Source organism: Rhamphochromis longiceps, linkage group LG19, assembly GCF_057381845.1.
Source record: "Rhamphochromis longiceps isolate RC_006_pf linkage group LG19, R_longiceps_female_GT1.1, whole genome shotgun sequence".
Taxonomy (NCBI): domain Eukaryota; kingdom Metazoa; phylum Chordata; class Actinopteri; order Cichliformes; family Cichlidae; genus Rhamphochromis; species Rhamphochromis longiceps.
This window is the reverse complement of record NC_140575.1, coordinates 5965638-5993575: the sequence shown is the minus strand read 5'-3', so window position 1 is coordinate 5993575 and position 27938 is coordinate 5965638. Positions and strand designations below refer to the sequence as shown.

At 39.4% G+C, this 27938-nt stretch overlaps 1 protein-coding gene across 1 annotated transcript in view; it reads left to right on the top strand.

Annotated features, from left to right (window-relative positions):
• The window catches only part of npas3 (neuronal PAS domain protein 3), a 385275-nt gene extending 362248 nt beyond the window's left edge, over window positions 1–23027 (top strand). Inside the window, exons 11-13 of the mRNA XM_085391470.1 lie at window positions 11622–11769; window positions 13133–13248; window positions 17855–23027. Coding sequence (XP_085247596.1) covers window positions 11622–11769; window positions 13133–13248; window positions 17855–19479 — 1889 coding nt within the window. The 3' untranslated portion in view covers window positions 19480–23027. The remainder of the gene's footprint in view (window positions 1–11621; window positions 11770–13132; window positions 13249–17854) is intronic.
• The last annotated feature ends 4911 nt before the right edge of the window (window positions 23028–27938 follow it).

The window sequence follows — 27938 nt, the reverse complement described above, 5'->3', positions numbered from 1 at the left end:
CTTCAGCCGGTCATGGCTGATGGCTCCCTGAGCCTGGTTCTGCACTGACCTTTGCCCATTTAGCTTTGATTGATAGATTTTGGTGATGTGTCACAGCCTGCCAAAACTGTATTTGTTGGGTCAGTGCTGTTACATAGAAAAGGATATATAGGTTGACGATGTTACATCTAAGACAGAAAATTCTGGGATTTAATATTTCAAGGATTCATCATGACAAACTAGTCATTAATCATCATTGGCACATTTTAGACTGAGGGCGGTGGACAGCCAAAGAGTTTGTTACACATGTGGAATCTAAACATTTTGTACCAGGAAAGATTTAGTGCTACTTTCATTTATCATATTTTCTTTGCCATTATTCGTCTAACAATACGGTCTAACAATATTCTATGGACCGCAGACAGTAAGCAAGACAACCCTGAAAAGAAATGTCATTGTCAAATGTGTGGTAATAAAGTCTGAATAACTTTTACCAGTAAGAACTATGTCATTTTCAATGTAGAAAACACCGACAGTATTTAACTGGTGTACAAGTTACTTGCCTACAACCATGTAAGCATTTTCATATGTTCAGGCATCCCAATTTTGACAAAGTTACTAACATCAGTACTACAAATGAGAAATTACTTGGAAGATGCAGACTTGTAAAACAGCAGAGAACTGCTAATGTATAAAATACAGTAGTAAAAAGATATTTGGTTACTTTGTTTAACCATTTTCAGGTTAGTTGCAAAGTTTTTGCAGGTCTGAACCTCCCAACTTAAAAGAGAGGGAGAGACATAAAGAGAATAGAGACTAAATGCATTAGTTGTTTTTTTTAACAATAGAAGCAAATAAAAAGAAAAATCCCAGACAATGTAGAAAAAAGACACAAAGAGAAATTCTGATTGTCAGAGTTGAAGCAAGACATGGGGGAAGCTGGCTTTTCTAGGGAAACAATCAGGAAGAAAAAAGAATTTCATATTTTCAGACAAAAGGAGGTTTGGACATATATGAAGTTGGAAAAAGACATTTAGAATTAGCAAAGGAGAAGGCGATACAATAGTGAAAGACAGCCAGGATGTTTGGGAGTGAAACAGATGATCGAGAGACATGCAAACGCAGAGGAAAATAAAAGAATGAGAGAGAGTGAGAGACTAGCACAGAAGAGAAAGCTCGGTGGATTTAAGCCTGCAGGCGTTTTAGTAGAGCTGGTCTCTCTAGACCAACACTGCCTTTAATGAATCCACACACACTGAACGGCATTTTTTTTTATCTGTTGCATACAAAATGCACACACACACACACACCTGTGAATCTACCCACACATGTAATATTAGTAAAACACACAAAAACTGAGTCTTTAGGGACAAGTGAGGAAAAAGGGCATACAAACATAAACTGTAGAAAACACCGGACAAAGTTACAGGAGCGTCATTTGGCGACTTTTCTGTGACTTTCCTTTAACTTGAAGTTCTTGTTTTGAGTAGATAAATCTGCATATTCACTTCAACTTTTTTCCATCAATTTTGCGACGTGTTCTAACTAAAGTATCTGAAATCAATGAAATACGAAAGTGGTGAAAGAAGTCCTCAGATCCAGCAATGGCAACATAAGAGTACTTCTTAGTAAATGTATTTAAGTATGAAACTAGTCATTGAGCAATAAAGTGCCATCTGTGACTGGTACTGGTGAACTTATTTTAGGTATCGCAATTCAATTCAATTCAATTTTATTTATATAGCGCCAAATCACAACAAAGGGTTCCTGTTCAAGGTTGAGCTTCTTTAAATCTTTTATGTACAATCAGACTAAATTAGACCCCCTCAGTTAGGCTTCCCCCAGACCTAACAGGATAAATCAGTCCTATCTTAATCTGGGGCCTCAATTAGTGCCATGTTATGGCATTAGTGGGTCAGATCCATCACTCTCAACTTGTCATTTTTCCACTGAGAAACAGAACACAGTGTCAAAATAATGTCGTATTGCTTACTGCCCTACATCAGTCTATGAAGTCTGTATGTACATTTAATATTAGAGTAAACAGTTCAGGACATGCAGTAAAATCAGAATTCTCAAGTAAATGCAAAACCAAGATTGGAGTCATATGCTGCTGAAGAGAGAGCTATCATCCTGAGAGCTATCATTGCAGCACTAGCAGCTTCTGGCTTTTGCTGCAATGATTTGTTCTGAAATAAACAAAATATGATGAACCAGGACCCTGGATAATACACCAGTCCTTTGGGAAGGGCTCCTCGTGTCTCTATTAAGTGTAAGACCTTAAAATAATAGAGATTATTCATAAATCCTGAACAATCAAACGACCCCCTCTGAGCAAACTAAATGATGTGTGTCATCCGGCTTCATTGACAGTTAGAGCTGGGTATCATCTGCATAGCAATGAGAATAAATGATGCTGCCTAAGGGAAGCATAAATAATGTAAACAGATGTGGTCGTAGTAGAACTGTAGAACTCAATAATTAGTCTGTTATATAGATATGATTTCAACAACTACAAACCACTACCTTTATAAACTACAACATGCTCTAATCACTGTAATAGAATATTATGGTCAACAGTATCGAACGCTGCATTGAGGTGAACACAGAGATGAGTCCACTGTCAGAGGCCATAAAAGTATCGTTTTTAACCTTCACTAAAGCTGTTTCTGAGCTGTGATGAGCTCTGAAACCTGACTGAAACTCTTCAAATAAGCCATTCCTGTGCAGATGATCAGTTAGCTGTTTTACACTTACTCTTTCAAGGATTTTTGAGATAACAGCAAGGTTGGTGATTGGCCTATAATTAGCTAAGACACGTGGCTGGGTCAAGTGATGCCTTTTTAAGTAATGCTGTAATTAATGCTGTCTTATAGGCCTTTGGTACGTAGCCCATTAATAGAGACAGATTGATCATATGTAAGATTGAAGCATCAATTTATGGCAGGACTTTCTTGAGCAGTCTTGAAGGAATGGGATCTAATAGACAAGCTGATAGTTTGGAGGAAGAAATTAATGAAGCTAACTCAGAAGGAGGATTGTAAGGCTCTCGTGCATGTAAGGCTTTAAAAAAAGCTTGATGTGGTTAAAGAACTTGAATGGAAGGTTTTTGAACTATACCAGAGCTGACCAGAAGAGGGCAACAGAGGGCTAGAGCCATGGAAACATGGTGGTATAAATACAGACACACACTCACAAACTGTCTTTTCCTGCAGACCTCCATCCTTCAAATTTTTGACACACTGAAAAGCTATTTCCATGAAGCAATTTCACTGTCATAAATTACAGGTTAATGTGGCACAGGGTAAATGAGGTAAAGGTAATCTGAAAGGTAGATGAAACTACATGGGAAATCCAACAGATTCAAAATGAAGAAGAGATAGGGGAAGACAAGCAAAAAAACACTAAAACACACTAAAAAAGGAAAAAAATGAAAGACCAGAGGTGTAGAGAAGGGAAACAAACAGTGAGAGTTAAACAGAAGAACAATGGCAAAAGTCAAAAGTGTGACACTTAGTGAAAGAAAGCAAGCACGCCAGAGGAAAAGAAGGGGAAAAAGTGAGGTGGAGAGACTTTAAAAGGGAATAGAACTCCTTTAATCTATTGGTCTCTCTCCTGCAGCCTCGGGCGAGCCTCCAGCACTCCCTCTCTCTCCCTCTCTCCTTCATTAGTGGGTGATCAGCAAGTGAGTGATTCAAAGATGGAGGGAGAGACAAAGAGGATGGTGTGAACAGATGGACAGAGGCTGGACCATAGTGTCCAAGCCGAAATGTCTCTGCTCTCATCTGTTGGCCTAACTCATTCATCTTTACCAGGCCCAGGTGGCTGCTTCATTTTGACCACTACAGCTTCCTTATTTCCAATACTGTTATTGTAGTTTGGTTTCTATGAGTAGGTATTCAGTGCTTGCAAAAAGAACAAACAGCTGATTTCTAAATACATTTGATATTCATGCCTTCATTTTCTTGCTATCATACAGATTTCTGAGCATATTTCTGTTATTCCCAGTAAAAAACTCAAGAAGGTAGCCTGAAGCTTATTATTTTTGTATAATAAAACTTAAATTCTGTTAGCAGAAACTGTGCAACACCCAAGAATTCAAATCTTGGAAAGTGGAATCCATTGCAACATAATATGGAAATATTGTCTGTGTCATTCACAGTAACAACCACACAGGAAGTGCAGTTGGGTCATTTAGGCTCCCAAGTTAAAACCCCAACATTTACAGTATTAAAAAGCATATTTACAGCCTATAAAACACCAGATCTCGTATCTATGGATAGTATTTGCCTTCATAACAAATGTTTGCTTTTTATAACAAACCCCTTTGCAGTTGGATAAGGTTTAAAGTTAGACACATAGAGTAGCACATTAGTTTATGGACTCAGTTGCTTGTTTTGCATAATATTGAACAGACCATTAAGTCAATTTTGTAAATTCTGGCGATTCTAAGAGTAAGAAAGGAGCATTACCCAAAGTATAGTTATTGGCTAATGATTTGTAATTAATAATTTGCTGTGCAAGGATAACATCTGAAGACTAATTTGACCGTGCACACACTGACCTGTAAGGTAGGTGTAACGGTAACACTCTTCGGTGTATATAGGTTCAAAACCCCATGTCTACATTGCGTTGTCCTTACTAATGATGACAAAGCCACAAACTGTTACTTTCAGGAATATCAAATATCAGTTTACTTGCTTGGATACAAAGTCCCTCTACCACCAGCTAAATAGGAAGATATTTTCCACTCCAGTGGGTAGAGACCAAAAACTGAGTGACGATTAGACTTCAGTTCACTAGTTGGCTAGGTTACTAGACTGCAATGTCTTGAATAATCAGGCTGCATCTTTTCCTTTTTTTTTTTTTTTTTTTTTTTTTTTTTAAAGGACGTTTTAAGATGTTATTTAAAGATATGACACTGAGTTGGTTTTGCAGAGTTCCCCGGGTACTTACAGGGTAGTAGGCTGAATGTACCCTGTCCCATTATTAAACAGTGGAACATTCATGATTTCGTGCCTCACTTTACCTCCTGTTTCAAAGAGCTGCTTGTTGGCACGGCTCTGTCATTTAATAACATTTCACATAGTTCAAATACTCGTGTCATAAATCTCTTGAGCTATAACTTCCCCCGTAGGGTCATCGGCGGGGAAAGTGGCATTGATACTGTTACAACACATGCCTTACTGACATGCCTCTTCCTCTGTGCAGCTCATAGTTACTGTTGCCACAATATCACAATATCAATTCATGACAAGAAAAATTCAATAATACAAGAGCTATTTCTCATGTATGGAGGAAACAAAATAACATTTTATGTTGTAAAGTAAAATAAGTGAAATCCTTCCATCAATTTTACTAAGAATACAAAAGCCTAGAGCGGGGATGTCAAAGTCATTTTACTTTGATGTTAAGTTGGCTGGAGGAGTACACATTTAATCCCTGAGATATCTTAACATAAGAAAAGGAATTTCAGCAGTATGTCTCAATGTTTCTACATGATAAAGAAATGTTGCTAGGCTGACATTTTGGGCTTAAAATGTAAAATTACAGACAAAGTTCTGGTAGCTCATTGCCTAGAGCTACCTGTAATTATAAAACAGAAATGTTAGTCACAGAAAATATATTTTTTTTTCTTTGACTGTGAAGCCACTGCATCTTTTCCTAATGACCTTATAATACTGTTTTGTGTTGTCAGAGCACTTCGCTGTCAGAGTGCAGACTTATTTGTGGGTCCCAGCATATTTAAAAGTAGAATGGCAGGCAGAGCCTTTAGCTTCCAGGCACCTCTTACGCGGAACCAGCTCCCAGTTTGGATTCAGGAGACAGAAATCCTCTCTACCTTTAACATTAGTTTTAAAACTTTATTTTTTAGTTGATAGTTGGATCAGGTGACCCTGAACCCTCCACTCAGTGCATCATGGGGGATTCCCATGATGCACTGAGTGTTTCTTCTTTGTTTACCGTTTTCATTATTTGTTATTAATCTCTGGCTCTCTTCTACAGCATGTCTTTTGTGCTGTGCCCCTCCCTGAGCCTGGTTCTGGCAGAGGTTTCATCGTGTTATAAGGGAGTTTTTCCTTCTCACTGTAACCAAGTTCTTGCACATAGAGGATTGTCTAATTGTTCAGGTTTTCCATGGATTATTGTAAGGTCTTTACCTTACAATATAAACCACGTCAAACTGACTGCTATTGTGATTTGGCACAATTTAATATATGAACAACAACACCAAATTTGATGTTTCTTAACATGAACAAGGTAAAGTTGTATTGTGGGGTTTTTTTTCAGACCCTAACTGGACAAAAGTTCTGGCGCATCAGCCTTTGTAATTTAAATTTAATCTCTAACACAAACGGTTCTGCTTGGTGGAAATGTTGCTACAGTTGAAAACCACAGGAAGATTTGTGTGATATACCAAAATCAAAATGCTCCATTATCTATAAAAGTGCTAATTTTGGGTGCTACCTTTGAGACAACTAACATTTGGTCTACACTGCTTTCAACTTTTTCACAATCAGTCAATTTATTGAGATCAATTTAATGTGTATTTGTATAGTAGAAGAATAATTAATGAGTCCTTGAACAATAACAGAAACAGGTACAACACACGAAACAGGCCAGAGTCGTAGTAGGTAGAGTTGGCAAGGAGTTGAAAAAAGGTTGAAAAATAGCTAGTAGTTGGGTAGGAAGGTCATTGTCTGTATGGACAGATTATGTATATAATATCTACTTTAACTGTTTCTTCCAGAGTGAATATCAGCTGACAGTAACAGTGCTTTATGTGTGTAGATTGTGTACGCAGCACAGTGTGCAGTGTGCTGGAGTTGTAAGCTTTATGTGACTTTGTGTGTGTGTGTCCTCTTCCATTGGACATGCTGATACACAGAGCTCTCTGAGGACCTGCAGTCATCTGAAAAGGCACCACTGTGTGTGTGTGTGCATTCATTGTGTCGTTATTTACTCTAGCGTACAAACAAAGGAAGGTCACATTCAAGGTGACGTGATCTCACCATCTCTGCCTTAACATGCAAACAAGTTATCCCCCACCCCCACCCCCACCCCCTCCCCCTCTTAGAGAATAGAAAACGAATGAGCACCAGCCGCTCGACCAAAGTCAATTACTGCAGCCCTGGGGATGTCGTCTTAAACAATGCTATTAGTTTCTAATAGTTTTTAATTACTGGCCTTCTTTTTATATAAATCACCCCCTACTTTCTCTCTCTTTTTTTCTCTGTCATCGAAAAAACCTATTTGTGTCCGTAATTAAATGTAGGAGAGGGGTATGAATTTAGCAGCGCTCACGTCTCGTCTCTGACTGTTTCTGTTTGAGCGGCTCCTGATTAATGCCAATACATATTGCTTGAGATAACCATTTAGTGGTTAATTTGGCCAAATTTATTGCCAGTATGCTGTCACATGGCGGAGCACGGGAGGGTGGTGGGTGGGTGGAGACGGTGGCAGTGTGGGGGCCACCTCCTGTGGCCTGAAATATTGTCACAGTGACACAGCGCTATCTGGTGGAGGACAGCAGGAAGTACCAGCTCTGTATTTTAATCTGTTTATTGCACGGGGGGGAGGAGCTCCAACTACTTACTGGTTCAGGTAACAAAAGTAAAACCTGACTTCAGACTTATTTTACTGGCAGAAATAAATATCCAGTGAAGTGCTCTTAGATAGCCAAAATCAATCAAGTAATTGACAAGAGAACACACTTTTGTAGAGTTTGATTTGAATCGATAGAAATATAACTCATTCACCTCACATTAATGGGTGAGGTGAATGATCAGAGAAGACTCTGTATAGAAGATGGCTGTGGCTTTCAGGTCTGAAAAGTTAAACCAATGCAAACGTGCCTTAAACATGCATTCTTTCTAATGGCCAGCAGGGGGTGACTCCACTTGTATGTCCTGGAGGTCCAGCTAGAACTCTAGAAAATACCTCAACTCCTCATAATTCTCTTCAGTAAACACTTTCCTCATGAGTTTGTGGTGTCAGTCAGTAGATTTAAGTCTTAAGGACTATATATAATATATATATGATATGATAAAAACACGGCATGCTCAGCTTGAGGTTTTAAGAAGGGACTTCCTTAACTGGTGGGTGCCATCATAGGCTATGAAAAGACCACTTATGTAGATTTATAGGCTACAGTAAGCAGAAGGGAAAACGGGTTGGGAATTGCTGTGCAATCAACGTCCAGTCCTTGCCTTTGAAATGGTCACTTCAAAGACATTCATGTACTGTCTTCAGACTGACTTTAACAGGTCTGCAATGAGTTTTCAGTTAAACTGTGTCAAAATATTATTTCGTGTCAGATCCCAAGCCATCCCTGCGTTGATGAACATTATGTTACTGTGTCAGTGTGGAAATGCTCGCATCAGTTTTTCTGCACTGTGTGAAATTGAATTGGAGTTATGAATCTTAGATGCTGCCTCACATCACTTAGTTAGAAAACTATGCTATGAGAGCATCTCTGAAGAAATGATACATGTCTAGTTTATTGTCTTTGCAGTTGATGGTACAGCTGCTCTGCTGGACTGATAAAGAGACACTCCTGAATAAAAGAGATCCACACTAACCTGACCGTCATTCTCTACATCATTCATGAACTTTTGGTCCATGGTGCTATGGAACAACTTACAAAGTCAATCATTTTCAAATATTAACTCTTAAACTCTGGTAGTCTCCTGTTGATCTCAATATAAAACAATATATCACTTTCTTTGTAAAGTGATTAACAGAGAAACTGACAAAAAACGGAAACTGACAGCATTCTGCATTTTGAAAAATTGTTACGTTACGTTGTGTGATGGTTGTTCAGTGTGTGCGTACTGCTGAGAAAAGGCCAGGAGAGATTTTGTGTACCAATCTCTATGTAGAAATGTGTATAAAACACTGGAACTCACCATGCTCACTGTAAAAATGAAAACATATTTACAGTGAGTATGTATGTATGCATTTTAGCATCAGGGTTTTCCTTCTCCCTGCTCTGTTGAGTTCAGTTAAGTTCAGTTAATCATACTGACATTTTATTTTTTAATAAAATGCAGGAATGCGTTTGCCTTGGATATAAAAACTAGGAGTCAGGACTAAGTAAAGATTGACATGATAAAGCCAAAGTTAAGGCATGTGTTCACAGCCCTGAGTCACACAGCCATGCCAATTATACCCAGGTGACCCTTAGCCATGCTGCACTAGCCTTAGACTGCTAGGAGGCTTCCTATGATGAATTTCTTTTCACTCTCTGTGTATTTATTCATCACTACTCCAACCAGTTATGGCAGATAGACATTATGATTCTTCCTGGTAAAAGGGAGATTTTAATTCCACTGTCACCAAATGTTTACTAGTGGGTTTCTTACCATATTGGAGGGTCTTCACCTTACAATATAAAGCACCTTGAAGTGACTGTTGTTGTCAACACAAAAACTTAAGTACACCCTTACTGGTTACATAAAATTAAGAGGATAAGTAGCAGCCAAGTGCTAATAATATATGTACTTAATTAGCTGATCATCAACAAGTGCGAGGACCTCTTTAAAATCAGAAGTTTTGGCAGTGTGCTTATCTAGAATATTCAGTTTACAACAAACAAAATAAAACAAGGTTTTTCAATCGTCCAGTAAAAATCCCAAACTCAGCCGGATTAAAATGCTGTGGAAACTCAGGAGATCCACCAAAATCGTGGTTGGAAGTAATTATTGCAGTCCTACATATGAAAAGAAAAGACTCTGTACTAGCCATAAAGTCTCTTATGTGTGGACTACAAATTTTAACATCTATTTAAGCCAATAGAACTCAAAATTATATAAAGAAGTATATAAAACCGGTCCAAACAGGATTCATTATGGGCTGTCAGGAAAAAAGTAATACAAGAAAAATACTCAATCTACAGTTAATATCTCAGCTTGGATCCTGAGAAAGCATTTAATCAAGTTGATTGGCTGTTTCTGGAACAAACACTGATAGAAATAAGATATAAGATAGAAATAAGATATGGAGAAATATTTGCTACTTGGATTAATGCACTTTATAAAAATCCTAGGTCAAAAGTTAGGCTTAACAGTTGTTGTTCTGATTCATTTATGGTGGAAACGGGTGTGAGGAAAGGGAGACTCATTATCACCAATTCTCTTTATTGGCTTTATAGGCTCTTACTTTTTCTTTTGGGACTTTAGAGAAACATATGGCTCAGACCAGAGGTACATTTTACGGATACTCCTATTCATTGCTGGGAAAATGAGAACTCTGAAGTGGAAGAAAACAAAACCACCATCCATAACTCAGTGGATACAGAGAATGAATAAGTCTACATAATAGAACAAATGACTGCAAGTCTGCAACTGAAGAAGGGAAAGAACTAAAGAAGAGTGTGCCAGAATTCCTCTGCTATTACATGAGAGACTGATAAAGTCATAGATAAAGAATGAAGTCTTCCTCATCACTGCTAATTTACCACATGCTAAACTTTAGAAAGGTAAGCTTTACATTCAATTCAATTTTATTTATATAGAACCAAATCACAACAATTACAATTGATATTGTAAGGAAAAGATCCTACAATAATACAGTGAAAACCGAGACAACTCCAACAAAAAAGTGAACCCCTTTAAGCAAGCGCTTTGGCGACAGTGGGAAGGAAAAACAAAGGGACGACCATCTGCTACGACCGGTTGACACACTGTAGAAGAGAGACAGAGATAAATAATAGATAAGATTAAATGCAGTGTGGTTTATAAATAAAAAGTGAGTGAAAACAGTGAATGAAAAAGAAACACTCACTGCATTTTAGGAAGTCCCAGCAGCCTAGACCTACTGCAACATAACTAAGGGTGGATTCAGGGTCACATTATCGAGCTCTAACTATATGTTTTATCAAATAGGAAAGTATTAAACCTAATCTTAAAAGTAGAGAGGGTCTCTGTCTACTGAATCCAAACTTGAGGCTGGTTCCACAGAAGAGGGACTTGAAAGCATGCGCCTTTAAATATCCTTGTAACCACAAGTAAGCCTGCAGTCTGAGCATGAAGTGCTCTTATTGGGTGATATGGTGCTATAAGGTCATTAAGATAAGATGGTGCCTGATTATTCAAGACCTTGTATGTGATGAGAAGTACATGATTGTGTACTGTCAGAATGTCACAGCAATAGGATATTTCAGCATTCACGTTTCATAAAAACTTGATGTCATGCTTTGAGTGTGTTATTTCAAACCTATGGGAAGCACATGGATACATGAACAGGCAGTGCTGCACACACCCACACAGATACGGAGAGAGCAAGAGAGGCTGGCAGTGTGTGTTGGTCTGATTAATGACGGCACCAGCAGAGCAGCTCTGAGCCAGCTGTCACATGACATCTGATGACTGCCTCTCTCTCTCTCTCTCTCTCTCTCACTCACACACACACACACACACACACACACACACACACACACACACACACACACACACACACACACACACCTCTCAGTCTTTGTTTCTCTCGCACCTTCCACCCATCCAAACTCCCCTGTCCTTTATCCACTTTTTTTGCCTTTTCTTTCTCTCCTCTGACGAACTATCTGTAAAGACACAACATCAAAGAGAAAACGCAGTGAAATAACAAACATCCTTTCCTGCTTTCTTTCTCTGTCTCAGTGATGAATAAAGGCCAGAGTGTGACAAAGTATTACCGGTGGATCCAGAAGAATGGTGGTTACATCTGGATCCAGTCCAGTGCCACCATCGCTATCAATGTGAAAAACGCCAGCGAGAAGAACATCATCTGGGTCAACTACGTTCTCAGGTCAGAGGTCGACAATGTGATAATGATCTTGTGGTACAATGGTATGGTGGAACAGTCCAAAAAATTACCTCCTACCTCTTTTTTCTTATTGCTTTTCCTTGATCTCTGTGGAAACATTAGGAGGTCAAGGAGAGTTTATCAAAACTCATTCAAAAGAAGTAAAAGAGAAGCTGCTCAGAGAATCCAGATGTATGTATACTAGACTCTTAAACAAATGCAGATGTCCAGAAAATGGAGAGTTTTACAGGGACAAGAGCCTCTGCAGATTAATTAAAGAAACAAAGCCAATGAAATGAACTAAATCACATTTTCTTATTTTTTCCTGCTTGAGAGTGATCCAGTGTAACTCCTTTTCTTGTCCCTGTTTTCTACGGCCAACGAAACCTAAACGGGGACATCTATCACTTATCCCAGTTGACCTGACATAATAATGAATTAATGAATTGCATAGCTGGCAATGCAAAAGCACACATTTCTAATGCAAACTAAATTGTAGCCATCCTATCATATAATGTAAGCTGAAAAATAATACAACTGTGATTTGGTGGTTGAAGAATGTGATGAACTGTTTCAGTTAAATTCACCAGACCAAAGTTTCAGCCAAACATCATTACAACATCAGTTTTTTTCTAATTTACATAGAGGTGCAAAATACTGTAGATTAATATCATACAGAAATTAATAAAGCCAGCTTTCATTGACTATTTTGTTTTACTTTTAAAGAATAGACAGACATAGGCATTACTTTATAAAAACATTTGCATCCTCCCCATTTTACTTTATAATGCATTCACGATTGGAGCCATGTTATTATAAATTATACATTATAGCCAGGGGGGCACATAAGTGGTCCGCAGGTGCACATTCGCTGTCAAAATAAAAGACGCGCACCAGATAAGAAGTTGCAACGTGCGTTTGCGTCCATATAAAAGGCGCTGTTTTTGTCCGCTAGAGTGGGATTTTCATGGCACATTCTGCACCACATCTCTGTGCGTTCATCATTTGTTTGAAGCCAGCTCACCTCCAGCAACCACTTTTCCGAGAATACGTGCTTCTTTTGCGGTTCGGACTCCTTCTGACATTTCTTTGGAGGTGGAGGAACACCAAAGTAATTGCTTAAAGGAGTTTGCTTCTTCGACATCTTTAAGAGTTCTAAACAAATATCTGTCATCCTCCAGAAAATCTTATGTGCGCAAACGCGCGTTGCAACTTCTTCGCGTCGTGTCTTTTATTTTGACCGCACCTGCGGACAACTTATGTGCACCCCTGATTATAGCTGACATTTATTTTCATTAGATTTGACCAAGGCAATCGATGAACAAACGTTTCTTCTGTCACTGACAAATTTTCTGTGTCTTTGCAGTAATCCAGAGTATAAAGACACACCCATGGACATTGCCCAGCTGCCAAACCTGCCTGAGAAAGCTTCAGAGTCCTCTGAAACTTCAGACTCTGAGTCCGAGTCCAAAGAAAACTCAGGTGGGTAGAAAAGGGAGAACAGAGGAGCAACATATAGTTGCTAAAAAAAAAAAAAAAAGGTTTTACATATAGTTGATATATTTGACAATATTTGGAGTAATCTGCTGGCCTCTAGTGCATAGCCTGAGTCCTGCCATCATTTTCTTCAGCCACAGTTTGAAGAAGAGCAAAGATTAAAAAGCCGTATGAGTTCTGCTTACCATCATGTCCATTCAGTCACGTTTTAATGGAGATAGGCATCAGCGTCATTTATATTTTGTGTATTCTTTTCTTTTTTTTGTTTTTGCTCCTCTGGATTCCGTTGGATCTAGAGGGCCTCTGACAAAACTGATCTTATCCCAAACGCAACAGCTCCTAGATGGCAAAGCCTATGTAAAATAAAAAGAGTGAACCAAAAAGATATAAATCAGATCATATTCTTACATTGTATAAATATTAGAATAGTTACAATATTGCACAAAATGCTTCTAAAACCTACATGATTCCTTAACAGCACCTGTTCAAATACAACCAGAAAAAAGAAATATGGTTTGAAGAAGAGAAGCCAAAGATATTTTATCAGCTGGTGCCAGTGTGCTGACTTTGCCAGGCTGAAATGTCTTGAATGCCAACAGCTGCAGGGACTGGGCGCTCACTGGCAGTGTTGCAAACTGCGACAAAATGACAAAATGACAAAATATGGTACAGCTGCACAGCATCACACAATGCCTCCAAACTTCACACATCACAAAATCCTGCAAAATGCCTCAAATAAAGGCCACAATACACAAACACCCTCCAAGAAATGCACCAAAATGGCACAAAGGAAAAAAACTGTGAAATAACACATTCTGCTCATCGTTGGAGATCTGCAAATCACAAAGGTTTAGGCGATGCCATCTCAGTCCTGTAGGCAGGGGAATCTTCTTTTGTGTGAAAAACAATTCTAGAAAATATTTTTAAATGAATAACATTTCTTCAGGGATAAATTCTGTGCTACTACTTTTTCTTTGTGTGTAGTTTAGGTCATAAAACAGCTTAATTACAATATTTGACAGTGAGTACTAAAACAGGAGACTATAATAAATAAACCCTTGACACTACAGACACTGTAGTGCTGCTGTTAGTTTGAAATTTATTTTGTTCCCACTACAGAGGCTGTCCAAACTTCGTAGTCCCATTGATTCGCTGCAACAGATCAGTAAAGAAACACGATTACAGACCTCGATACAAAATGCTGGAATAACATCTGGAAGCAGAAGATATTGTATTAGACTAAGAAAAAGGGAGCTCTGTTCAGTGAATGCACTTGTCAGCAGTCTTGAGTCATTTGTTTGTACAGACATGGCACACCAAAAATGAAGGAGGGCTTTGCCGTAAACCTAAAAAGCAACACTCAGCTTCTCAGATTCTTGGTATAACATTGTCTGCACACGCACAAGTACAAACTTCATCAGTCTTATATGTCAGCTGAGGGGATAAAGACTTCTCTCTCTCAGGTTTGCCTACTTGTATTTCTTTATTGGATACAGAGAGGTAAGAAACTTCCTTGAAATTTTAACTCAGGCTAGTCATTTCATATCGTGTCAGAGCAAACCAGCTGATAAAACTTCCAGCCAACCACTCTGACAACTACCATTTTAACCATTTAGGTAAAGACCCTGCAATAATATGTTGGGGCTGTTGTTGTAATTTGGTGCTATATAAATAAATTGTTTTAGACCTCGAATCGGCATTAAAAAAACATGACTGTATAGTGTTTTTAATAAACCAAAATGCCCGATGGCATCTGGTGCTTAAGAGGTATTAATTCTAAATTTTGAATTTGAAAATCAAAACTAGAACCCCGAATTGGATAAGCGGGAGGTAATAGATTGATGGAGAAGCCAAAACTTTCTGTTAAATGTTTTGGAAACTGTTCACTAGATTAAACAAATTCATCAGAATCAATTTACTAGATACACAAGGATGCCTCACAGGTGATAACCTGAGATCTTGAAAACACTGATATCTGAATTCAGATCTAGAAACAGAAAACAAGGATTTTATTCACCTTGTGTCACCAGCATTTTAAGCAGCAGATAATAGTGAAGGAGACAAAGCTCAAAGCAGTGTCATTACAGCTGAATTTAAAGCAAGCCTGGGCCTCCACCTTGAGCGTAATATTATCAAGTCCACCAGCCTGTGCTGGCATGATGGGAATCAGTGCCAGCTGTTATTCTTGCTGGAGGAGAGTGGTTCTGGCACACTGTTGGCTGTAAACTGACGCCAGCTGCTGCAGGAAGTGTCCAGCTTCAGCTCCAACAGGCCTGCGATGCCCCAGTTTGACATATTTTAAAATGAGATATCTGCTCTTTGACATTTGTTCTCTTAAGATGCAATGTATGTACAGAAGGAGAGCCTATGAATAAAGATGTCTAAAATGGCAAACAAAGTTATCTTTACCCCCCCCCCCCCCCCCTTTTTTTTTTTGTGGGGCAGAATACAGCAGATTGTCTGTCACATGCAAAATTGGCATACCATAATCTAATAAGTTTTACTTAGCCTACGTTACTACTGTGAATTATTACAACAATATGGATTAATCCGCAGCTGAAAATCCTTCCCATCAAATACCTCCTGATTCACAAATAAGATAAATAAAAAATTGAAGTAATGTAAAAATGCATGCTCAGTGTCGTTGCCAACGACACTGGGACAGAAGAGCAGCAGTGTTGTGTATTAACTAGCCTTGTCAGATGCATTTACAGAGAAACCAGTCAGAATTAAATAAGAAAATGAGCAGCATAATTCAAGATGTCCTCGACCTGATAGCACTATCCAAAGATTGGGTATCAGATACGCATACTGCCAAAAGTATTCACTCACCCATTCAAATGACTGAGTTCAGGCGATCCAGTCACTTCCATGACCACGTAAAATCAATCACCTAGGCATGCAGACTGCTTCCACAAACATTTGTGAAAGAATGGGCCACTCAGAGGAGCTCAGTAAATTACAGAATATTACCAACTTTCTGAGTTAAGAGCTTCTGTGAAAAGAACTCTTATCGGCTGAGCAAGACTTTTTGAACAATTTCATACTGCCAACTTTATGGGAACAGTTTGGGGATGTACCCTTCCAGTTCCAACAGGACTGCACACCAGTGCACAAAGCAAGGTCCATAAAGACATGGCCTGCACAAAGTTCTGACCTCAACCCAATAGAACACCTTTCAGATGAATTAGAGCAGAGACTGTGAGCCAGGTCTTCTTCTCCAATATGAGTGTCTTACCTTACAAAAGCACTTCTGGAAGAATGGTCCAAAATTCCCATAAAGACGCTCCTAAACCTTGTGAAAAGCCTTGGTAAAATGGTATATGTGGTTCTTATACAGTGCTTTTCTACACTACCCGCACACTCAAAGTGTGCTATACAATATATTCTCAGAAGAGCTGTAGCTGTTATAGCTAAACCCCGTGGATTAAGAATGGGATGTCACTCAAGTTTTGTGTGTGAAGGCAGACAAGTGAATACTTTTGTCAATATAGTGTATTTCACAGTGTAGTTGTTGAAATGTCTTCTTCATGTGATCTCATGGTCTATGAAAATACTTGACTCCATTTTATTGTGAAATGATATTTCATTTATATTGAACCTCCCTGGTTGGGAGGAACCTTTAAGACTACCGGTCCATTTTTAATTTTCAGGCTTGGAATACATCTGTTTTGCTTGGAAAGCACACTTAATGGAGATACAAGGTTTCCCCCAGACAAAGCAATTGAGTCGACATTTCGGATGCCATTAGGGAGTCTTAGCTCTGCCAGCTGGGCAGCCGCTGGCCTGGCCTATGTGTGTGCTGGCAGAGTTTAAAGTGTGTATGTGTTGTGTGTGTAATGGGTTAGACAGAGCCAACATGCCTGAACAGAAGCAGCTACGGATACTGAGCACACATCAGTGCATCCAGAAAACAACACATGGAATACCTGTCCTGAAAAATGTAAGGGGGCATGCAGAATTACGCAGGTATTCAATGGCAGTGTTGGCAAGTCAGTCTGACACACTCACTGGATGGAGTGCCAAGACACTTGTGTTTCCAAGAGTATAAATCTTATTGGTTTTTTTAGGGAAACTCTTCACTGTTACAACATCAGGATAAATTTTTCCACAACATTGGAGCATAATTTTTATGTCAGTGCATCAAAGTTTTTGATTCACTCCATATCAAAGCAATTAACAAATCTAATGATTTTCTTTTCCATTACTAAAGCCACACCTCTATATCATGAATGTGAGTTCACATGGTTCAGATGGTTAATGGACTGTAATTAACAAGTAAATTAATGGTTGAAACTATGGTGCACAGCATTAGTTCAAGCAGGTTATGAAGTCAGGATCTGCCACAGTTCCCTTCAGCAGCACTGGCTGCATTTGCAAATCACTTTGCAACCCATTCCTGCAAAAGCTCTTCCCTTCATGCTGTGTTTGACTACATCATCAATTTTATGTGTTCATGCAGTGTCTTGTTGCTGCTCTGGGAAGATATCATACTGCCAAATATTAAGAATCTACTTATGTCTAGAATGGTTTCGACTGTAACTGGAATCTTCTTTTTCTGCATTATAAACAAATTTTTTTTTTTCGACAGACAACGAGAACACCAAGGCAGAGGAGAAGCCCGGCCACCAAACAGAACACAGTGAGGACCCAGAGACAGACAGCAAACGTCAGCAGCAACCCGGCCAGTCACACTGTTCATCTGAACAAGAAATGAAGCGCCAAGAAGAAGGAGATAGCTCAAGTAACCCTGAGAGCCAGGACAGTGATGACAGTCTGGAACCTTCAGATGGAGAGGGTGAGGAGCAAGAAGAGGCTGGCAGAGGAGGGGGAGGGGGAGGTGGAGGCAGGTTGGGAAGGTTAGCAGGGCTTGGAGGATTAGGGAGTCTGGGTGCCATCGGTGGACTGGGTAACCTAGGTGGGCTTCATATTAAAGTAGAGCACTACGGAGAAGGGGAAGACGTACAGCTGCGTAGCTCCCAAACGTCTTCATCAGAAGAGGAAGGAGAAGAAGAAGAGGAGGATGAAGAAGATGACGAGGATGACAATGGGTGCGTGCAAGATTGTGACAGTGTCAATGCTGGTAGCAAGCTGCAGAAAAGGCGAAAGAGGAGGAAAGTGCAGAAATGGGATGGCTCACGAAGCAGGAGGCTTCGTCTGTCTTCAACTACACCCAGTCCCATAGCAATAGGCGATACCACTCCGCTAGTCGACCCCTCCCAAGCCACAACCGCAACCTCCACCCATCTCTTAGCCTCATCTGACTCCCCAAACAGTGCAAATGCAGCATCCTCAGTTCTGAAGATTAAGACAGAGATGGCAGAACCAATAAACTTTGACAATGACAGCAGCATCTGGAACTACCCTCCCAACAGGGAAATTTCCAGAAACGAGTCTCCATACAGCATGACCTCCAAGCCATCTGCTCCAGGGAGCCATGAGACCTTCCCCTCACCACAGGGAGGATCTCTCCAGGTAGCCATTCCTGACTCTGTCCTCACCCCTCCTGGAACTGAGGGAGGAGCAGGAGGAGTGAGGAAACCCCCTTACAATGGAAGCTCAGCCCCATCCTCTGCCTCCAGCGCTGTAAGCTTAGCTCCTCCTTCCAGCGCCTCCTCTGCCGACCCCCTATCTCCTCCCCTTTCTGCATCCCCACGGGACAAGCAACAAGGCACTCCCACCACCTCTTCTTCCTCATCTTCTTCTTCATCCTCCTCAACCTCTTCTTCTTCACTACTGTACTCTGGGGACCTTGAAGCACTTCAGCGCCTGCAAGCTGGTAACGTGGTGCTTCCGCTGGTCCACAGAGTCACAGGTACTCTGGCCTCCACCAGCACGACAGCTCCACGGGTCTACACCACTGGGACCATCAGGTATGCGCCAGCGGACGTAACTCTGGCTATGGCACAAGGCAACCTCCTCCCTAATGCTGCCATGAACTTTGTTGACGGCTCAGGGTTCGGCCTGGACCCTAAGACACCCATGGAGATGCTCTACCATCATGTCCACAGGCTCAACATGTCTGCTGCGGCAGCTGCTGGCCCCTTTGTCGGATCTCCTACTGCCACAGGTGGGAACGGTGCCCTTGGAGGTCAGATGCCAACAACAGCCAATGTTTTCACCACAGCAGAGGGACTGTTCTCAACGCTACCATTCCCAGTGTACAGCAACGGGATCCATACCACGCAGACAACACTGGAGAGGAAGGAGGATTAGCAGAAAGTATCCAAGACCGCATTACTGTGTTTTCGGAATCAACAACTGTGTCAAAGACTGCTCACTAGTAAATAAAAATGAAAGACTATTTACTTGTTTTATCAACACGGTTTAGCACTGTGTTTCCGAGAGAAGAGAAAGGAAAGGGAAGGATGACAGATGTACTCTAGCACTTTGAATCTCAGAAACTGAGCTTGCGTAACAGACGTGACCCTCAAACTTGTCCCCCTTTTCTATCTGTTTTCTCTCTCCTCCTCATCCTCTTCTCCTCTCTCAGTCTCTCGCTTTGCTCCCGTTTCTTGCGATCAGCAACTCTTTTCTCTTGAACAAACAAAAACCAGACTATTCTTTATTGTAAAGAACCCCTTTTTTGCCTACAGAGAATTCATATTGCCTAAGGACTCAGTTGGAGCCTGATGGGGATAATTTTTATTATTTGACTTGTTTCTGTTGCATCTTTATAAAGATGTGGATTGTGTGTATTTAAAGGAGGACGGTACAGGGATTTGTAACAGACAGAGAACTCTATGTGGCGTTCCTTCTTATGTATCTTGATGTGATCAAGGCTTGAAAAGAACGTTTTTAAACCGAGAGGACGGTGCTCTCTTGCGCCCCACAAAGGTCTCAGAGATAATCTTTTGAAAAAAGGTTTTTTGAGAAAGTTTCTCAATTGAGGGAATAGTTTAGTGAATTAATGCTGTTTTTTTCTTTTACTTTTATCCTTTTTTTTATATATATAAAATATTCTAGCTCAGATTTCACTTACGAATCAAGCATTAAAAAGAAAAACAAAAAAAAGCTATTTCAGCCGGGTAATGACCTGTGAATTATCGAATGTTACTACTTCCTCTTTTATCCCAGGAGTTTACCTACAGGTCTCGCACCAAACATAGCCTCCTCTACATCTCTTCCCATCTCAATCTGTCGCTCTCTCTCTTATCTTTCACGCTGTCTGCCTGACCTTTCATGTTTCTGTCCACATTTCTTCCTGTCAATTCTACAGATTTGTGGTGCTACCGACCGTCCAGTAACCCTGATTCAGCTGGCTGATGTGGGTACTGTAAACAAACCCACAGCTCGTTGATAGACTGATATCATTTTTTTATTTTTTAGAGGGGGGAAAGATTTTAAAGTTTGTTTTTGTTTGTTTGTTTGTTTGTTTTTCTGACCTTCAGGAAAGTCAGAAACACAGGAAAAACCTGTAAATCAGCAACATTATCTCCATGTTTCACCTACATGTCCCTCTCCATTCTGATTGGGCCACAAGGGGCAGCGCAACATGGAGTTGATTGGTTGAATTTTAGGCTGTACAGTGTTGTTTTTATTTGTATGTATTTTTTTTAACTTAATCACATTAAATGCTCAGTGAGACTGAGTCTAATTAGCTAGCAGCACTAACTTAAGAAATGAATGTTGACAACCTTGACCGGTTCTTGTTTAATCACTGTTTTGTTATGCAGTTACTTTATTCCTTGCCCCCCCCTCCTCCCCTTCTTCTTCCTTAACCAGAACCACCTCCGCAAGATTTTCCTAAAAAAAAAAAATCCACTCTCTTCCATCTCATCGCCGGACCCTGTGATTAAAAACCACATATCAATAAGGAGATTGTAATAAAGACATGCATTTTCAATCAATCTATCAAACAATCAATCTAATAACTATAAGAAAAAAATGAATATGCGTTTCTTTTTTTTTGAGGAAGAAAAAAATCACATTCCTTTAAACAATGTTGTCTTTGTCATTGTTCTTGTGTTTCGTGTTCTTTTCTTCCCCGAGTCTACGTTGCCAAAAAAGAGAAAAAAAAAGAATTGCTTAATCTCACAAGTTTAGTGTTTGAAAAGCACTGTGATTCTTGTTCATTTGTGTTTTTATTTCTTCTACTTTTTTGGTAATAAGAGAAAAAAGAGGATAAGTAATAATTAAAACAGTATAAAAACTGTCACACCATCCATCTTTTTAAAGCTGACAGCCCCGTTTTTGCCATCCTGCCATCCTTATTACCCAGTGTGATTAAGACGTAAAAATGTGTTACCAATGTGTTTAGTGTCACTGGCTGTCAAAAAGTCTTTCATGGCGACTTCTCTCTCTGTGTGTGTTGACTATATGCAGTATATACTGAGCTACTGTAGCTGTTTTTGTCCTTTGTCTTCTCTGTGCTCTATCTCTAGTGTGGGGGAAAGGAGAGGGGAGGGGCTAGAGGGAAAAGGAGGTGGAGTCTATGGGATGATTGACATCCCCCCAAAAAACAACAGCTCCTTGTCTCTCTTACTCCTTCTCTTTGTCCTTCTCCCTCTATCAGCAGTCTTAGTGAAACCAGTGGAGGTTCGTGGAATTTCGTGTTCGGTGGCCTTTGCAAAAAGCAAAAAAAAAAAAAAAGTTTGCAGAGTCCACCTTTTCTTTCGCTGCTTCCTTTTTGTCTTTGTAAAACCTTTTGATCTTGTTTTCTAATCCTTCTCTATCTTTCTCTCTGCTATTGCTTTTTGCTGTTGTGTAGTCTTATACAAACCTCTTTATCTCACTGTCTTTTCTCTCAGAGATGAAAAGATTCTCTAACTAGCTCAAAGGTTTATGGAGCCATGTTTTTGCCACTAAGGAATTCTGGGAATCAAAGTTTCCTGCTATTATTAGATAACTAATAAATATTTACAGTATATTAGAAACAAATTATGACAAAGAAAAGCCTAAAGTAAGATTTTAGCTGTAGATTTATGACCCAGACAAATGCCTCAGCTGTGAAACCTTTTCCCAGGATCCCTTTGGGCTTCTTGTGTGCATTGGGTGTATTTCATTGGTTCCCACCAAAACTTGTTGACTTCCTGCGCAAACTTCTCTCACGGGACAAACAAAGTTAAACAAGTGGTTCATGGGGGAAGAAAAAAAAATCACGGTAGTCTTTCAGGACACGTAATAAAAAATGATTTTAAAGATTTCTAAAATAACTAAAAGAAGAAAAAAATATTTCGCACTATAAATCTATTTTTATAGGTGTTTTGGAAAACTGAACTGCATGTTTAGTAAGTTTGTCCGATGCATTTCTCATAGTCGAACCCTCGTTTTTTGTTGTTCTGTTTGTTTTTATTTTCAGTTGAGCAGTTTCTTTTTTCTTCTTCTTCTGTTTTCAAAGTCTGTCGAGCCCAGTCTGTTATCAAACCGACCCGGGCCTCTCATCACCCCTTCACATCAGGAAAACCAATCTGTAGGTTGTGTGCTGTCTGTGAAGAATCGATGTCTTGTTACTGCAACTAATGTGTACAACAACGAAACAAATCCAGGTTAAGAAATTGAACAATGTGCTTATTTTTTTTTTGCGCTCAAGTAAGAGGAATGTGGTTTGGGCCACCCGACCTGCCAGTTTATTGTCGGGTTGTTTGTGGTTGAATGTTAAATTTGTCATTTTGGGAGCATTTTGCTGCTCCTCTAGATTTTAGCATTTTCTACCTTTTGGCAGTTTTGCATGAAAAGTGGGGGGATGGGGCATAGGTGAATGACGCTGCTGCCCCGTTTGGTAAAGAATCGGGCACGAGATATAGTGTAGGTGGTGATGACAGCGGTGGGTGTTGATAGTGGTGCGGGGTGGGTGGGGGAATACATAACTCAGACGAAAACCAGGAAATACACCCACATGTAACAAAAAACCAAACAGCCAGTCCAAGCTGTTTCAATGTTTTTTCTGTGTTTTATGTCGAAAAATGAAAACTTTGCTGGTGATTTTAAAAACTTAAAAACCTTAATCACATCTGCTGTCAAAAATACATAGTGTTTAAGAAATACAAATATTGAAAAATCACTTCATTTACCTGTGAAAAAACTGTGTCTGTGTTTTTAACTATTTCTTGTACAATTATACAGATTCTTTTATGAGGAACTTGGTGCCAAGTAGCTGAAATACGGGAGAGAGGGAATCTCTTATTATCAATGTTAACAGTGTTATAAAATTCTAAATACAAACAAATTAAAATATTAAAAAAGAGAAAACTATGGTACATTTCTATTTTTTTCCCCCTCTCAGAAGAGTGGGGGGAACTCATGACTAACTGATGCTAACTTTGAGTGCCTGGCTTATTTTTTTATTATTATTTTTGAAAGACATCTTTTTGAGTTCATTTACCATGAATAATGCTGCAAATCCGAAAATGTACATACTTCATTTTTATAGCAGTTGTTCTTTTATAAGTTTGCTAGGTTCTCATCCGTTCAGAGGAACATGTCATATACATGGTTGTCTTTCTGTAACCCGGTTTTGACCATCTTACAGGTGCCATATTCATAATAAAATTTTCTCTCAAATTTGTTACCAGATTGCATCATTTCTTCTGTTTGACACATTCAGCCATCCCGCCTCTCGCCAGAATACTGGATAATGTTACATCTCAGGCTGCCAGGTTTTCTCTTCTTTCGTCTTTCTTTTCTTGCTCTTCCTTAGCTGTTGGTTTTTTCGTTTCTTGTCAGAAAGTATCTGAGCTTTATGAAAATGTCTGAGCTCAGTTAAGTATTTTACAGATACATGGATGGACTTTATTAAATTACAACATTTTATGCATTCAGAGATAATAAACAAAAAAGATCTGGTCCTTCGCAGGTTCTAAATTTACACTATATTGCCAAAAGTATTCACTCGTCTGCCTTCACACACATATGAACTTGATTGACATCCCATAGGGTTTAATGTGATGTTGACTCACCAACACTTCGAAGACTGCGAAGACTTCCCACGAGGTTTAGGATCCAGAAGAGCATTTGTGAGGTCAGACACTCGTAGTGGATGAAAAGGCCTGGTTTGCTGTTTCTGCTCTAATTCATCCCAAAGGTGTTGAGGTCAGGCTAGTCAGTTTCTTCCATATCAAACTCACTCATCCATGTCTTTATGAAACTTGGTTTGTTCACTGGTGCGCAGTCATGTTGAAACAGGAAGGGGCCATCTTCAAACTGTTCCCACAAAGTTGCCAGCATGAAATTGTCCAAAATATCTTGGTATGTTGCATCATTAAGACTTTCTTTCACTGGAACTAAGGGGTCGAGCCCAACTCCTGAACAACAACCCCACACCATCATGCTCCCTCTATAAAACTTTACACTTCAGTTAGACAAGTACAGTTCTCCTTGCAACAGCCAAACCCAGTCACCCATCAGATTGCCAAACGGAGAAGCATGATTTGTCGCTCCAGACAACACATCTCCACTGCTCAAGAGTCCAGCAATACCACTGCGTGTTCTTGAGCTTATCTGAAGTCTGAGTCTGCAGAAGGTTTGGGACCTCTATGCACATCACCATCCGCTGACCCCCCTCTGTGATTTTACTACCACTTTGTGACCAAGTTGCTGTCTTTCCCGGATGGCAAGGAAGATTCATAGATGTTGTTAAGGAGGGCATGCAGAGGCGGTTGATGTGACAGTAGGGGATGCTGGGATAGGGTGAGATGGAAGGAGATGATCTGTTGTGACAACGCCTAAAGAAAAAGAACGAAGTAACTTCAGATGAAAAACAACCTAATACACTATTTTGACAATATAATGTATTTCAGTGTGGTTGCTGAAACAGAGATTAAGCCAAAAGTCTAGGAACAGCCTGTAGAAAAACAGGCTGTTTCTTTTTTTTTTTTTTTTTTTTTTTTTTGTGTCCCGTTTGGATCTTTAGCCATCAGAATTGTTGTCTTAAGGCCAAGAAAGATGCCAAGCGGATTTATTTTACCAAGTGGATCATCATGGCCTTGCCATATTGGTCCATTTGATTGACCTTTATTATAATTATGAATTTATTTTATTTTCAGTTGCTACAAACGGGACAGACATGACTGGGGGATAGGACAGGGAGAAAGAATGAAAGAAAGAGAGGGAGAGAAAGAAAACCAAAGGGGAGAGAGAAAACAAAAAAAACAAACAAAAAACAAAACAAAACACCTGGATCACCTGTATGGAGAAAAAAAAACAGAAGAGAAAGCAAACAACAAAGAGCAACATAATAAAAAAAAAAAAAAAACGGCACCATCACAATTAACTAGGCTGTTTCTACACTAATACTAACACTAAGTACGTTCTATGAATCAGTAGCTTGCAAAACAATCATTACTAGCAGTAAATTGAAATAATCATTTTTTGGATGACTTTATGATTACCTCACATTATTGTAGAGCCGTTTTGGTCAACTTTTATTTGTAACATTACTTCAATTCACTGAGGGTTACAGAGGCAATTGTTTATGAGCAGCTCTCTTATGGTCCCATCATAGCATTTCAATGAGGTTGAGTTTTTGGCTTTGACTGAGCCATTGCAAAAAGGCTCAGTCACAAAGTATTTCCAGCCATTGTAATTTTGCTAGTGATTCTCCTATTGCATGACTCAGTTTTTGTCAGGCTTTAGATGTCAGACAGATAGTCTCACATTTAGAATACTTTGATATATGGAGGAGTTCATGGTCAACTCAATGACTGGTGAGTACCTAAATCATTACCCCTCCACCACTGTGCTTCAATCCCGTTTTGTTTGGTTTTTTTTGTGCAATTTTTCTTTGCATTGCACAGTCTGACCTTGTGATGAATTTTCCAAGGGTTAAGCAACAACTTGTTTCACACTTTTAAATAGACTTTCTCACTGTAAAATGATGGCCTTCATACTGTTTGGACATGGCCTTATAACCCTTGCAAAATTGATGGATAGCAACAGTTGCTTTTCTAAGATCATCCTTGAGATAATGTTAACACACACTTGAGCGTTCCGGACTAGCAAACTGCCAAAACCTTTGCCTTTATAGAGGAGCTCACACCTGCTGATGATCAGCTAATCAAATGCATTAGCAGCACCTGGCTGCTCCTTACTCTCCAAAGTCTCTCTAATTGTTTTTGATAAATAAATACTGACATGGTGTAATATGTCATGTGCTGGTATTCAGGTTGTATTTATCTAATTTTGAGACCTAGTGTAAGATTTAATATGTCCTGATATCTAATTCAGTTGTAGAATTGGGTCCAAAACTCCGTCCCTTCAGGTCCCAAAGTCAAACGAACACTCTGGCATCACTGAGAGGTAAAAACTGTCTAAATTCTTTCATCTTTAATAAAATGATCAGCGTTGCTGCTTTAGCAGGTGTAACAATTAAGTTTAACATCCAGGTATCCATAAAAACAGAATTTATTAAATTAATGGAGTTACAAGTTAGCAGGAAGTTAGCTCGCTACTTTCCACCTAAACATGATATACCATGTTCTGACTGAGAGATTTCTGAAAAAATTAAAAAGTACAGCTCAGCTGTCTCTTCCAACATAAATGAAGACAGAAAACTAAACAGCTGTGACATTTGTAGGGTTACTGAAGTTGGACTAGCTGGTATATAATGATCTGCTATGTGATCGCTAGCGACACAAGCAAAACATAAACAGTGAAGCTGGAGGATGAACGCTAACTTTTTTCCACTCAATAAAAGTTAACGTGAGGGATTCTGATGGTTTGGGACAAATGCAATCGCATGGCAGGATGCTGTAAACGGACCAAACTTTAGTCAGGAGAACAACTGAGATAATCCATCCACAATATGAGGTTAGTCATTAATATACTGCAACAACATGGCAATAGAGCAGCTGCGAGAGAATTCAACATTAATGAATCAATGTTACGGAAGTGGAGGAAGCAAGAAGTAAAGTTGGACTTATTTGACTGTTTTGTTTCACTTTATGTACCTTATGTATGAAAACAGACCCATTCATCGACAGTGCACCTTATAACCCTGTGCGCCTTATGGTCTGAAAGATACGGTAGTTGAGACTATACTATGGATGCACACTACTGTGCAGAAGTCTCTAGACACCCATAATTTCTCTATATTTTGTGTGGAAAGAGACGGCGTTTGTCTTTTTTTAAAGTAGTCTTGAGCAATAGTTCTCCAGGCACAGGCACTGAATTCAAATATGAAATTTTTGGTTCAAGTTGCTGTCAATACTATGTGCCTGGAGGAGGTCAAGAAAGAGGTACAACTGTGTGTCTTCTACAGCTATCTGTAAAACATGGTGAAGACTCGGTCATGGGCTGGGGCTTTATTTCACCTGGTGGAGTTTAGAATCTTTTAAAAATTAGTGGAATCCTGAACACAGAAAACTACTGTCAACTGTAATCCACCATGCAATACAATCTCCAAAGCACCTGATTAGTAGCTGCTTAATGTTTAAGCATGGCAATTAACTCACTGCCAACAGATTTTTGTGATTACAATTTCAAAGAACTTGAAGTAACATCGGCAATGAATCAGAAGCAGATCATTGCATTGCAAAAAGACTTGGATATACCACGCTTACCAGCCATTTTCAGTGACACCCATGAAAAGCTTCATTGAAAAATGACAAAAAGGGAAGACTGAAAATCGGCTCTACCACAGCGTTTGTATTTTTTCAAACATAAAGCAGTTAATCGAAAGATGAAGACTGAATAACCAAGAATGGCAAATCTATCATGAAGTTAATATCAGTCTATTT